General features: G+C 54.9%; 1 protein-coding gene across 1 annotated transcript; it reads left to right on the top strand.

The window, feature by feature from the left end:
• The first annotated feature begins 4,109 nt into the window (after positions 1-4,109).
• Positions 4,110-12,425, top strand: LOC116568552 (histone H2A.V). The gene is made up of 5 exons (XM_032304009.1): positions 4,110-4,443; positions 6,631-6,708; positions 9,633-9,746; positions 11,678-11,807; positions 12,098-12,425. Exons 1-5 carry the CDS (start codon positions 4,441-4,443, stop codon positions 12,157-12,159), a joined length of 387 nt encoding a protein of 128 aa, XP_032159900.1. The 5' UTR covers positions 4,110-4,440; the 3' UTR covers positions 12,160-12,425.
• The last annotated feature ends 1,621 nt before the right edge of the window (positions 12,426-14,046 follow it).

The following is a 14,046-nucleotide window of genomic DNA, read 5'->3' as shown; positions in this document are numbered from 1 at the left end:
TTCTGGATCTTTCTGGTGTGGAAAATGAGGATCATAGATTGTACTTTGCTTTTTATTATAAGGATCAAAAAGCATGTATGGAAGGCACATTATACTTAACGACGGCATCTAGCACAGAGCAGGGGCCCCTCAAATTTTAAGGCTGCATGAGCTTTCATGCTTGAAAAATGTAGTCACTTGTCCTATTATCACATTAATTTTTTAAATTAATGTAAAATTGAAACATTTTAAAATGCTTTTTAAAAAAGATTTTATTTATTTGACAGACAGATCACAGGTAGTCAGAGAGGCAGAGAGAGAGGAGGAAGCAGGCTCCCTGCTGAGCAGAGAGCCCAACCACCTAGGTCCCCCAGTTTAAAACTTTCATAATAAAAAATTACCAGGGCGCCTGGGTCGCTCAGTGGGTTAAGCCCCTGCCTACGTACGGCTCAGGTCATGATCCCAGGGTCCTGGGATTGAGTTCCACATCGGGCTCTCGGCTCAGTGGGGAGCCTGCTTCCCCTTCTCTCTCTGCCTATATTTATTTGACAGACAGAGATCACAAGTAGGCAGAGAAGCAGGCAGAGAGAGAGAGGAAGAAGCAGGCTCCCTGCTGAGCAGAGAGCCCAATGCGGGGCTGGATCCCAAGACCCTGAGATCATGACCTGAGCAGAAGGCAGAGGCTTAACGCTCTGAGCCACCCAGGCGCCCCAAATAACAATCTTTTAAACAATTACAAATATACATATCCTGTGCCTGTCAGTCAAGGTCTATTCTGGTTCCAGAAAACACACCTGTTGTCCGAACAGAGAGGATGTAAAGGTTGCTAACTGGATACAGAGTTGTTAACTGATAACTGGGTAAATGAGGGCTCTAAGCTGTTGACAGCTGGCAGCTAGCTATCTCAAAGAAACAAAAGGAAAACCTCAGAACCCTAAGGGAAGGGCCTGTGGCCTGGAGCTCACCCCTGAGGGGAGAGCTGGCTGGGCTGCTGAGCAGGAGAGAGTGGCCAGTCTGGTTTTGCCGGTGTGGGGACAACAGATTCAGTCGCTGCTGTGCAAGGAGTGAAGCATTGCTTGGGTGATGCTGGGAGCGAGCAGACAGACGTGCCGGCCTCTCCCTCGCCATCTTGGGGTCTCCCTCCAGTCCTCCCTGTTGGCAAAACCTAGCAGGTGGCAAGACACCCAAGGAACACCCGGGGTGGCTCAGTTGGTTAAGCCTCTGCCTGCGCCTTCAGCCCAGGTCGTGAGGATCCTGCCTCCTGACGGACCTCATCCAAACCAGGCAGGTTCTGATTCATGGAAGCTGCGACCTACGCCGGGGGCTGACCTAAATCCCCCTTTTGTTTTTAATTAAAAAATAAAAAGAGAGGGGTGCCTGGTGGCTCAGTGGGTTAAGCCTCTCTGCCTTCCGCTCAGGTCATGACCCCAGGGTCCTGGGATCATGCCCCGCATCGGGCTCTCTGCTCAGCAGGGGCCTGCTTCCTCCTCTCTCTTTCTCTGCCTGACTGTCTGCCTGATTGTGATCTCTGTCAAGTAAATAATAAAATCGTTTTTAAAATAAATAAATAAATAAAAAGAGAATGTGGCTGTTCTTTCCGAGAGCGGCCCCAAGAAAATGTCTGTCTCTTAAAGGCTTTATGATGTTTTGGAGAATGCCTCGGTGTTAAAGGGAATTTAAAACTCAACACAGGGGTAAAAGCTTGAGGAATCTATGTAGTAATCCTGTAATTGTTAAGGCTGTCTTCTCCTCACACTGGCAACCCCGGGAACACAGATGACGGTAAACGGCCATCCTCTACTCTTTGTACCTTTACAATTCTGCACGTGAATATACGGCGCACTCAGGAACTTAATACAACTTAATACACTCAGGAACTTAATATAACTTTGCAAAGCAAAACCGTCTCCAGGACGCCTGGGGGGCTCCGTGGGTTAAACGTCTGCCTTCAGCTCAGGTCATCATCTCAGGGTCCTGGGATGGAGCCCCTCATTCTGCTCCCTGCTCAGTGGGGAGTCTGCTTCTCCTTCTCTCTCCCCCTGCTTGTGTTCCCTCCCTCACTGTGTCTCTTTCTGTCAAATAAATAAATAAAATCTTTAAAAAAGAAAAGAAAGAAAGACCATCGTGCCAGGTCAGGCTTCCAAGGAAGCAGACTGTAAGGTGGGGACTTGCCCTCATGGGGCCTGCTGCGGAGTGCTCCTGGCGACTTCATGATCAGCCATGTGAAGGAGAGGGGACAAGTTGAACAGCAGTGCAAGCAAATGGGGGTTAATGACACACGGGAGACTGCAGTCATTTCAGATCAAGGCACAAGAGCAGAAGAGAGGGGCCTTGCTCACTATTACCCCACATCCAGCAGCTGTGGGGAGGCGGGCTGCTCCCTTAGGCCAAGCACAATTCCCGGGAAGACCCCTGACCAATGACCAGGCAGACAAGGTGGCTGAGGGATCTCGTGCCTCTGTTTTGAAAGGGCTCTGGGTCGAGCATCACAGCTTCCATGACCCCGGAGCTTCTCAAAGTTGGGTGCACACCGCAAGGCCTGATGGCCCCGCCCACAGCTCCTGATCCGGTAGGGTGGGCCGGGGTCCGAATCTGCTCTTGCAACGATTCCAGATGGTACTGGTAGCGTCTAGGGCCCGCACCACGAGAACCGTCACCTCACCCTGGACCTGATCCGGTTAAACCCACCCACGTTGAATGCTAACGCGCGGGAGTTCATCGCTTGGGGATGCTAATTCCCAAAACTCCCTGTTCCTACCGCGGTCCATGTGGGCGGAGGACACCTCCTCCGCAGCTGCAGCTCCGGAGAACTGGACCGGGCTGGCTAACGCGCGTGCTGGCTGCTGGGCTGCAGGCAGTGCTCACAGTGCCCGAGAGCCCCCCGCGTTCCTCCGTCTGCGGGCCTCAGCCTGGCTCTCGGCTCTCTGCAGGGCGCGGAAGCCAGGGCAGTCCTGCCTGCGATGCGCGCCAGGTCCGCGCGCCTAACTCCATTGCCCCACTCTGCCCACCCCCGCATCTGAGGCCTGGGAGACGGAACCCACCTGCTGCTGAGGAAAGTTTATCGGCTGTTAAACCCGCGCTAGGTACCCGGCGGGGGTACCAAACTCCGCACGGTGGGCCGGGCGTAGGAAAACTCGGTGCCCTACTCAGATCACACGCCCAGAGAGCGAGGGCAACAGGTCAGGTCTCCGGGGACGAGGTCTGCAGGTGCGCAGGGACGCCGGGGGAATGGCGGGGATCTGAGGCGGGGGGGGGGGGGGAAGGACGCGGGCAGGGGCGGGGTGTGCATGTGCGCGGGGGGTGGGGCGCGGTCTCCAGGTGCGCGGAGTAGGGCGGGGGGAGTGCAGGTGCACAGGCGCACGAGGCGGCGCGGGGAGGGGAGCGGACTGCAGGTGCGGGGGGAGGGGCGGGGGTCTGCAGGTGTGCGGGGGGGGGGTGCCGTGGAGAGTGCCGGGGATACCGAGGGCACCTGCTACGGGGCCGGCCTCGGGGATGCTGGACCCGAACTCCGCTCCTCCCCTGCCCCCTCCCTAACCCCTGAGGTCCGAGTGAGCCCACGCACCGGGCCATCCGCACCCCACAGTAGCCCCCACAAAGACCTCCGGGGTCTCCGCCGGCGGTGCGGGCGCCCCCCTCGTCCCTGCCCCGGGGCGCATGAGCGAACCCCCGGCGCGGACGCGGGAGGAGGGCAGCAGGCGACCGCAGGGACAAAGGCCGTCGCAGCGCGACGCGCGCGGGAAAAGGTAAAGACGGGGGCACCTCGGTGGGGCGGGTCCTAGGGAGGCCCGCCGCACCCCGGGTGTCCGCGTTCTGTCCGTGCTCGGGCGCCGCCGGGACCCGAACGCCCGGCACCGAGGGCCTCGACCTGCGGGGCGCCACACGCACAAGCTACGCCCGCCGTCGCAGGCGTCACAAACATTCCTCACAGGCCGCAGAGCGGGAGCGGAGAACGCGCGGGAAAGCCGCCACCGCCTCCGGTCACCCCACCCATTGGCTAACCCTGCCGTCGTTCACGGCGGCCCGCCTCTCCTGCTCGCGGGCGATGTTCTCATTGGCTGACTACCGCCAGCCGTCCGCCCTCATTGGCCCGCCCCTCCGTTCGTCGGGCTGGAGCGGTGGAGACAGGCCGAGAGCCGCGCGTGGCCCCGCCCCCGCTCGCACAGAGGCGCATCGGTGTTGGTGCTGGAGGCCCCGCCCCCCCGTGCCGTGTGCAAAACCAAACAGCCGTTAGGGAGGAGGTGCCAGGGGCGGGGCCTGGTTAGAAGAGGCTGCTCGATTGGGCAGCCTCTGGGGTTCAAACCAGCAAGGCGAACGAGGATTGGCCGGGGCGGCCCGAAGCGGGCCCCGGTTATTGTCCGGGCTTCGGCGGCGGCGGCGGCAGCGGCGGCGGCTGCGGTCGGTGCTCCGGGGCGGCGGCTCGGCGGCGGCTCGGCGGGAGCAAGGGCGGGTGCGGCCGAGACCATGGTGAGGGCGGCGGCCGAGTGGCCGAGTGGCCGGGCGGCTGGCGGCGCGGATACCTGTTGAGGCAGCCCGGGGTCGCCCCGCCCGCCGTGGTGACGGCGCGCAGCGAGGGGAGCGGGCAGTGAGGCTGGCCTGCGGCCCTCCGCCGGCGGATGAACACACGGGCGGGTCTCGGGAGCCAAAAGTCCCGGCGGCGGCGGGCTGTCGGCTTGCTGCGGAGCCGCGGCTCCCGGGCCCGGCGGGCAGGTGTGGGGCCGGCGGCGGCCCCTCCGACCCCGGCGGCGGACCTGCGTGGGCCGCTGCCCCGTGCGGCTCGGAAAGCCCGCGCCTTAATGCCGCTGCCTGCGGAGCGGGTGGGACGTAAGTGACTTCGGGCCCGGCCGGCGCGGCTGGCGGCTGAGAGCGGGTCGGTGTTTCCGGACTCGGCACTGCGGGCCGCCGGAACCGCCGGAGCCCTGGGCGCGGGGCGGACGGGGAGGGTCTCGTCCTGCGGAAGGACGGAGTGCAGGAGGCTCGGGACGGCTCGTAGGTGCTGCTGCCTCCGTGCTGCCGCCGCCTGCGCGTTTAGTGCCGAACGTTAGAGCCGCTGAGATGCGTGCGGTGGACGCTGTAGTCTCCGGGTGCTTCGTTTTGTGTTTCTGTTGACGTGACAGAGATCGCAAGCAGGCAGAGAGGGGGAAGCAGGTCTCTACCGAGCTGAACGCCCGACGCGGGGCTCGATCCCAGGACCCAGGGATCATGACCCGAGCCGAAGGCAGAGGCTGTAACCGTCCCAGGCACCCCTGTAGGCTACAGGTTCTTTGAAGAGTTGCGCTGCAGAGGGGCCGCGCGGTTTCAGAGCTTAGCGTCCATTCGCTGGCACAGCTGGTCAGTCTTGTAAACGGATTTTAAATGTTGACGACGCCGCGGTAGACTTGAATGGTACGGATGAATCCGTCAGGCCGAGAACCTCGGGTTCCGTCTTAGCTCAGGTCCTTGGTGTTCCCTCCCCGAGGCCAGAGCGTGTCTGACTTACCAGTGATGTCCCGGTGGTGTGTGCGCACGCCTGCTGCGCAGCCCGGCTCTATGGGGGGGGGGGGGGGAGGCGGGGGGGGGCTATGGCCCTTGTCTTTTTCTCCAAAACGTAGTTTTGTGGGGGTTCGGGTGGCGCGTACCTGCACTTCAGTTGTTGAAACGACTGCGAAAGTCTCCCTTGCTTCCCTGTACCAGGTCCTGTTTGTGAACGGTAAGACTCTCCAGTCCTCCTTTTACTGGCTGTTGATAGTAGGATTCGTTTAGCCCTTTCCGTGTAGCTGGAAGGTCTTTCTGATTCTCAAATATACCGAACAAAGTTTGGCATTGGAGCCATTCTTCAGTGTCCCATCAGTGGCATGAAGTCCTGTCACCTCACTCTGCAGCCAGCACTGCCGGTCCTCTTCAGACGGCTTCTTTCTTCCAAAGTGACACTCTGTACCCGTGAGGCACTCACCCTGGTTCCAGCCCCCCTGCAGCCTCCAGCACCCATCTTTCTCTCTGTTCCTCTGGTTTTGACAGGTGCCTCCTGTAAGATGCACCAACAGTATCTGCCTGTGAGGGTCGTGTCCGGCAGGTGCCACGGTGCCCTCCTAGCTGAGTGCTCGTCTGGTGGACATGCGCAGTGCATCTCTGCCCCAGTACGCCAGCTGCTTGTGCCTCTGGGCTGCTGGGGACCTGCGCGCTGGTCGCGGCCTCAGTTCCCGTGGTAGAGCCCCGGGTGGGACGGCTGGAGCACGTGCTACTTCATGGGCATGTTCTTGAGGGTTTGGTTTTTATAAGGTGCTTTTTTCCTCTCTCTCCAAACAGCTGACTTCTGACTATTTCTGTGGAAATGATATATGTTAACTGGTTTTTAAAAAATATTTTAAAAATATTATTTCATTATGAAATATTTCCAGCATAAAAGTTACATTGACTTGTTGAAGGTTCTTCAGGGTGAAATTCGAGAAAAAAAAGTCAAAACTTCGGGAATCTCATTTTAAATAAGTATTTAAGATTTAACATTATGTTTATATACGTTAATAAATGGTGGCGTAAAACCTGTATGTCTGAACTTGAGGAAGGAGATCACCTAGAATTTTTTTAACTACCTGAGGTAAAACTGGAAGAAATTGTTTCCCATATCTTTTTGAAATAGCATTTTCAAGTCTTCATCTGGAGCTTTTTTTCACTTAGGCTGGAGGCAAAGCTGGAAAGGACAGTGGGAAGGCCAAGGCTAAGGCCGTGTCTCGCTCCCAGAGAGCCGGGCTACAGGTAATTGATGTTCTCATAATTCGCTATTAAATTAGTTTCTTTAAACCCAGAGGTGTTTCATTAATTATGAAAATGTACTTGTATTGTTGACCTTTTAATGAAATTAATTGGTTGAAATTTAAATACTAAAACAACAGTGTTTTAATTTGTATATTTCTAAATAAGAACAAGTCATGAAATGACCTTAAATGAACTCTGTGATTTTGCTCTCATAAAATGTGTTATTTCTGGATTGTAAGTATGTTCTTGGTTCTCTTATAAATTGGGGCACGTTCAAGTAAGTCTGCTGTGGGCTTTCTTCTGGGGGAGGTGTGTGTGGTGAGGGGGTAACTCTGAGATGACAAGAATTTGGGGCAGAATGACGGGCGGTTTGTTAGTTCTTTGACTATCCCTAGTAGCTTCAGCTCTAGACTGCAGTGATGTACCCGAAACACTCAGTACCTTCAAACTTTCTTGCGACTGTAATCCACAAACTCAGAATGTTCTGAATAAGTAAGAATTACTCCCTGCGTGTAAGACACCCTTTTCAAAGGAAGATGTGTGAAGGCCAGACTGTAAGGTTTGGATTTTCAGCCTCTCGGCTGTGGTGAGCCACTGAGAGCTTTGGATCAGGAGCGTGGCATGACCCGTGGGTACTGAAGGAAGGGGCTAAAAGTCACCCCTGATGCTGCCTTCTGTATCGCAGAGCATCGTTTGAACCTGACCGCAGCGGGTGAGAGCCAGGCACGGCGGGCGGCTGGCCTTGGTGCTGTAGTCGGCAGCACGCCCCTGCGCTGGTGCGGGGTGGAAGGAGCAGCAGGCGCGTGTGCGATCCGCCGGTAGAGGGTTGACAGGCGAGAAAGGTCTCCCTAACGCTCAGAACCTTCGGGCGGAGGAGTTTGTCTTGAGGCAGAAGCAGGTTGTGACATAATCGGTGTCAGGTGGGTAACTTGAAGTTCCCCAGAACACCGGCAGGAAGAGACTCGCCAGTGGTAGATCGGAGCCCCCATTCCAGGAGGAAGCGATCAAAAGAATGACAGATTTAAGTTCCCTTGTGTCAGATTGTTGATGCTACAGATGTTTGCTGATAGAGCATGAGAATAGAACACGGGGACCCTGGCAGACCCTCAGAAACACATGGGATCTGAGTCAGAGAAAGAAAAGCCTGAAGACCAGCCCTCCTGGAAGACCATTAGAGCTCTGTGTCATCCCTGCAGCTGATGGAGAAATGGGGTTCCACGTCCTAGTGTGTCGTTAGACAGCCTGCCTGCTCCGGGGGAGCCCGGGGTTACTTAGTGAAGGACTGTGAGCAGAATGCCGTGCCTGTCCTCCTCAAGGATGTGATCTAGAAGTGGCCGCTAGATTTGGCAGTTCGGGTGTCACCACTGACCTTCAAGAATGATGTTCGGGGGGCGCCTGGGTGGCTCAGTGGGTTGAGCCGCTGCCTTCGGCTCGGGTCATGATCTCAGGGTCCTGGGATCGAGTCCCGCATCGGGCTCTCTGCTCAGCAGGAAGCCTGCTTCCCTCTCTCTCTGCCTGCCTCTCCATCTACTTGTGATTTCTCTCTGTCAAAAAAATAAATAAAATCTTTAAAAAAAAAAAAAAAAAAAAAAAAGAATGATGTTCGGTGGGGCGCCTGGGTGGCTCAGTGGGTTAAGCCGCTGCCTTCGGCTCGGGTCATGATCTCAGGGTCCTGGGATCGAGTCCCACATCGGGCTCTCTGCTCAGCAGGGGGCCTGCTTCCCTTCCTCTCTCTCTGCCTGCCTCTCTGCCTACTTGTGATCTCTCTCTGTCAAATAAATAAATAAAATCTTTAAAAAAAAAAAAAAAAAAAGAACAATGTTCGGCAAAAGCCAAGTTTGGGTTGGAATAAAAGAGGTGACAGGAAAGTTAGGGGTTTGGGGTTTCCTTTTAAGTTTTGCCTTTGGAGGGTCACCTGGGTGGCTCAGTGAACCAGTTAGGTGTCCAACTCGAGATCAGCTCAGGTCAGGCAAATTCAAGCCCCGAGCTGGGCTCCAAGCTGGGTGTGGCACCTGCTTAAACATCAGTCCATCCATCCGTCTGGGCCTTTGGAAAGGAGATGTGCAGACAAGCAGGAGCTTTGCCAGAGGCGTGGAGGCGTTCTGAGCGAGGTACACATGAGAGGCCGCATGAGGGGCTGGTGGAGCTGCTACAGTGCCAGAGCAATGTAGGGTGGGGCGGTCAGGCACAGGGGTGTGGAACAAGACCCCTTGGAGCTGAGGAAGTGCCTCGTCTCAAGAAGAGTCCCAGTGAGAAAATGGTGTTGGTTTCTCTTAGCCACCAGATCACCTCTTAAAACCAAGCACAGAAGGGTGGCCGGGGCCCAAGGAAGGTGGCGGGAGGGGAAGTCCCACGAGGCTGTTCCGTGAAGGGACTAATGATCCCCACACGAGGCAAGGCCCTGTGGGGTGTGCGCGGCTGCTGCACCGCGTGCTTTCCCTGCGCGTGGCTGCGACACTCTGCGTTCCGAACAAGTGCTGTTCTACCTTTTCTTCTCTTCGCAGGAGAGTAACTGGCATGGAGGGGTGGGCTCCTTACTAGGACATAAGCACAGGTCCCGGGAGCTCTCTGTTGCTAGATCGGTGTGACTTTTTTTTTTCCTTTAAATATTTTATTTATTTATTTGACAGAGATCACAAGTAGGCAGAGAGGCAGGCAGAGAGAGAGAAGGGGAAGCAGGCTCCCTGCCGAGTAGAGAGCCCAATGTGGGGCTCAATCCCAGGACCCTGCGACCATGACCTGAGCCAAAGACAGAGGCTTAACCCGCTGAGCCACCCAGGCGCCCCAGATCAGTGTGACTTCTGACATGCACAACCAAATTCATCTTCTGTCCTGTGTCACCCCCATCACTCAGCCTTCGGTCACATGCGGGGTGTGACGGTGAGACTCTCAGGTGCTTCCCACCCTGATGGTTTGTCTTTCAGTTTCCCGTGGGCCGCATCCACAGACATCTGAAGACTCGAACTACGAGCCACGGAAGGGTCGGTGCCACGGCTGCCGTGTACAGTGCCGCGATCCTGGAGTACCTCACTGCGGAGGTGTGCGGGACGGGCTCATGTGGGTTCTGGTGGGGGCAGTGCTCTGAAGGACTGGAGCCCTCGGAGTTGGGGCTCAAGACAAAAAAACATGCGTGCTTCGAGATGCGTCTTACTGGCTGCCAGGGTCGAGCGGAACCTTGATGTACTCTTGTCTAAAGTCCAGACGAGAGTCAGCAGTCTGTACCTTTAAGCCATGTGACAAGGAGTGTCACATACTCTCAGTGCTCCTCTAGTAACGCAGGGAGCCATGACTAGGTATCACTGCTCCGTGATCTTTGTGAGATTAGACCACAGTCTCCTGGCGAGTGAGGATTTGAGGTGGGTAGAGATTTGCCATTGTGAGGATGCATTTTTAAAAATCGCAGGTACATGATGGTGATGGGGTCGTATGCATAAAATGCCGTGTCAGTTTGACACTTTAGGATGATAAGTTAGTTAATTCTTAACAGTTGGGTGATGGATCAGCACTGCCTCCGTTGCGGCCACTTCTAAGGCTCTGAAACTCCTTCAGCCACCTCCCAAGCCAGGGAAGTCATTAGAGAAGCAAGCAAGCCAGACGGTGGCCATGGCCAATCTGGTGGAAACAAGGAAGGTTATTCCTCAGGAGAGCTGTGGTCGGGACCAAGGCTAAAGGTGGAAGTTTGGTCTGTTCATTGTCACTGCCGCTGCTCTCTTATCTTCCCCAAGTCCATAACCTGCGGATGGCCTCGTCTCCTTTAGGTCCTGAGCCAAGGATACGGTGTTGGCAGCATGGACCGTCTGCCCCCTTCTCCTGCAGCTCTCCCAGTGTGTGTGTGCATGTGCATGTGCGTGTGCTTAGCGGCAGACTTTGGAGAGGGCCGTACTGCATTCGCTCGTGTGGAGGCATAGTCTTCTGGCTCAGAATGTTCCAGATAGTTAAGTTGGGGAAGTTAGTCATTATTAGAAGTAAAGAAAATACTGGAATCTAAGGTCAGGGATAATCACTTTTCAGCCTTGGTTTTGTACTTGGTGAGCTCTCGAAAGATGCTGGTACCCCGCCTCCCGCCAGAGCAGCCAGTTTTGGAAAGAACGGAGCGGGGTCCCACTGGCTTGTAAAGTGTGCCCATGGCTTCCGGTGCACACCAAGGCTTCTGGCTGCTCTGTCTCCGTGCGGCTCTAGGGACTTGCTTTTGTAGGTTGTACAATGCCGGTATAGTCTAGGGAGGCAAAAAAAAAAAAAAAAATTAAAAATGCAGTTTTATGGCCAGCTGGGGCTCTGAAGTTCTTTTAGTTGAAAATTCCCATTCTAGAATAAGGCATGCTGCCTGCGCATTATAGGGCCCACTGATGTTAAAAACTCTGAGAAATTGGGACGCCTGGGTGGCTCAGTTGGTTGAGCAGCTGCCTTCGGCCCAGGTCATGATCCCAGCATCCTGGGATCGAGTCCCACATCGGGCTCCTTGCTCCGCAGGGAGCCTGCTTCTCCCTCTGACTCTGCCTTCCACTCTGTCTGCCTGTGCTCGCTCTCGCTCTCTCTCTGACAAATAAAAAAAAAAAAAAAAAAAACTCTGAGAAATTATTTTCATTAGGTTTTTAAACTTTTCTACGAGTACTAAGAAATAAACTGCAGCCGCTAAAGGCTGGGCAAAACTAGACTACAGGGACACAGAGAAAGAACGCTTTTCCGAGGCGTTTGCATTGAACATGGCGGCAAAGGGACAGTCTCTCCCTCGCCTTCTTGTAGAAGCGGGTGCTTGCCCGGGCGTCTCTTGTCCCTGCAGCAGGCAGCTGCGGAAGGGCCTAGTGAAGTAAGGAGTCCTCTGAGAGCATCAGGAACATGCAAGCGCAGGTTGTCGGTTCCCACGTCTGTCATGTCCAGGCGCCTCGGGGATCTTTCTCACTCTGATGGGTCCACACTGACCCTCAGAGCCTTCACCCCCTGACGCGCTGTCCCCCTGGGTGCTTTGTAGGTGCTGGAGCTGGCGGGCAACGCCTCCAAGGATCTCAAGGTAAAGCGGATCACTCCGCGCCACTTGCAGCTGGCGATCCGTGGGGATGAGGAGTTGGACTCGCTTATCAAGGCCACCATCGCCGGGGGCGGTACGTATGCTAACCCGCTGGCCTCGGCCATCCGTGGCCTCTGTGAGGAAGGCCAGAGTCAGATCTACACTCCCCGGTGTGTGTGTGGTCTGTGTGTGCTGACACACGCACACCCCAAAACCCATAAGAGCGCTATTCTGCACAGTTTCAGTGGGGCTCCTGGAGCCCGAGAGAGGGAGCCCTGGGGGTAGGTACTGTCACAGGGTCGGCGTGTGGAAGGGGACTTGAGTCTGTGCGGTCGCTGACCGTCGAGGCGCAGTGGCCGTCTGATTCTGTGCACTTCCTTGCAGGTGTGATCCCGCACATCCACAAGTCTCTGATTGGCAAGAAGGGACAGCAGAAGACCGCTTAGAGCATGGTTTTAACCAACCCCTTCCTCCCCGTCATCGTACTGTAACCGGGTCGAAGAAAGAACGGGGCCGTGTGGAGGTTTTCGGAGAGGCGGGTGGAAAAGCATAGACAGTTATTGTAGACGCGATGAGAGACCTGTGTGTGTCCCAAGGCTCCAGTTTGACAAAGCCCCTTTCCACGTGGCAGCACCTGGGTGTTGATTGGCTGGGTTTCTCCCGTGTGTTTTATACAAAAATGGAATCGATAAACCATTTTTTACAAAAATAACATGTCTCAGAACTGTTCTGTTCGTGAGGTGTTGGAACTGTTTTGCTCCTTCTTTGAAATTTTTAAAATTTCAAATCAGTCATCCTATATTCACGGTAATTTTTAAACAGAGATTGGGAATATGGACTTCCCAGGATTGATACCATGTCCTTCTATGGGGTCGTAGGCGCGCTCTGCTCACGGGACGCACCCTCAAGTTACACACCGCGAGGGAGGGAACCGGCGGTGAGACCGGGGCACGCCAGCAGTTAGGAGGTGCGTCCCGATTCCACAGGGACTCGAGGACGGAAACGTACAGTCAGAACCTGTATACGAGGCTAGTGGAGTTGTCTCCGGAGCCCTTACTGTGTGGCAGACAGACCCTTACTGTGTGGCAGACCCTGAGCTAAGCACTTTAATGATCAGGAAATTGTGCGCACCCACTCACGAACATACGGAAACCGGGGCTCACGGATGTCACCGTTAGCCAGAAGATGCTTCTCTCATAGCCAGAAGGTGGCTGAGCCGGGATACAGCCTCAACTTGGCCGACTCCAGAACCCACACGCGCACCTGGGATTAGAGTTAAAATTGATCAGAGTTTCTGCTTCTGCTTCAACCTCCAGCTTCCACTTGTCTTGCCTTGACACAGCAGAGCACTCAGCAGGTACGGGCCGTGTTTCTGAACGCTGGCTTGCTTGGTCAGCTTCCAAGTAATGCGTGCGATTGAACCCAGCTGCCAACTCAGAGACCATCAGAAAGCTCTATGTTTCTGCCAGGGAGTCTTCGTTAAAAAAGAAAGTTTAATGTTTTATAATGTAGCACTATCAAGATAAAACTTATTTTTAAAAACTTATTTTATTAATGGAAATTTTCAAAAATACCGAAAATAAAGAGAATAGTGTAATAAAGCCTGGCGTGCTCCTCCTCCGGCTTCCAGGTTACCCTGTGCTCAGCTCTGTCTTACCTGTGCGCCCGCCTGGCCCTCCTGCCAGTGGGCTGCTTTGAATCCCATTTCAGGCGCCATCTATTTGAGTGCCTGCATACTTACTGAGCTCTAAAGAGGGGACACTTTTTGGACCATAATCACAATCTTTTCTTTTTTTAAGATTTTATTTATTTGGGGCACCTGGGGGGCTCAGTCGTTAAGCGTCTGCATTCAGCTCAGGTCATAATCTCAGGGTCCTTTAAAAAAAAAAAAAAACCTCCTGGGGCACCTGGGTGGCTCAGTGGGTTAAGCCTCTGCCTTCAGCTCAGTTCATGATCTCAGGGTTCTGGGATCGAGCCCCGCTCGATCTCGGCTCTCTGCTCGGCGGGGAGCCTGCTTCCTCCTCACTCTCTCTGCCTGCCTCTCTGCCTACTTGTGATCTCTCTGTGTCAAATAAATATATTTTTTTTAAATCCTTAAAAAAAAGATTTTATTTGACAGCAAGAGACACAGCGAGAGAGGGAACACAAGCAGGGGGAATGGAAGAGGGGGAAGCAGGCTCCCTGCTGAGCAGGGAGTCCAGTGCGGGACTCGATCCCAGGACCCTGAGATCATGACCTGAGCCGAAGGCAGAGGCTTAACCCACTGAGCCCCCCACATCCCCCTACAGTCAATAATTCTCATACCTACCTCCTAGAGTCTACAGTTAATAGTT

This window comes from Mustela erminea, chromosome 11 (genome assembly GCF_009829155.1).
Source record: "Mustela erminea isolate mMusErm1 chromosome 11, mMusErm1.Pri, whole genome shotgun sequence".
NCBI lineage: Eukaryota > Metazoa > Chordata > Mammalia > Carnivora > Mustelidae > Mustela > Mustela erminea.
Note: the sequence above shows the minus strand (reverse complement) of the source record. Positions and strands in the feature narration are given on the sequence as shown.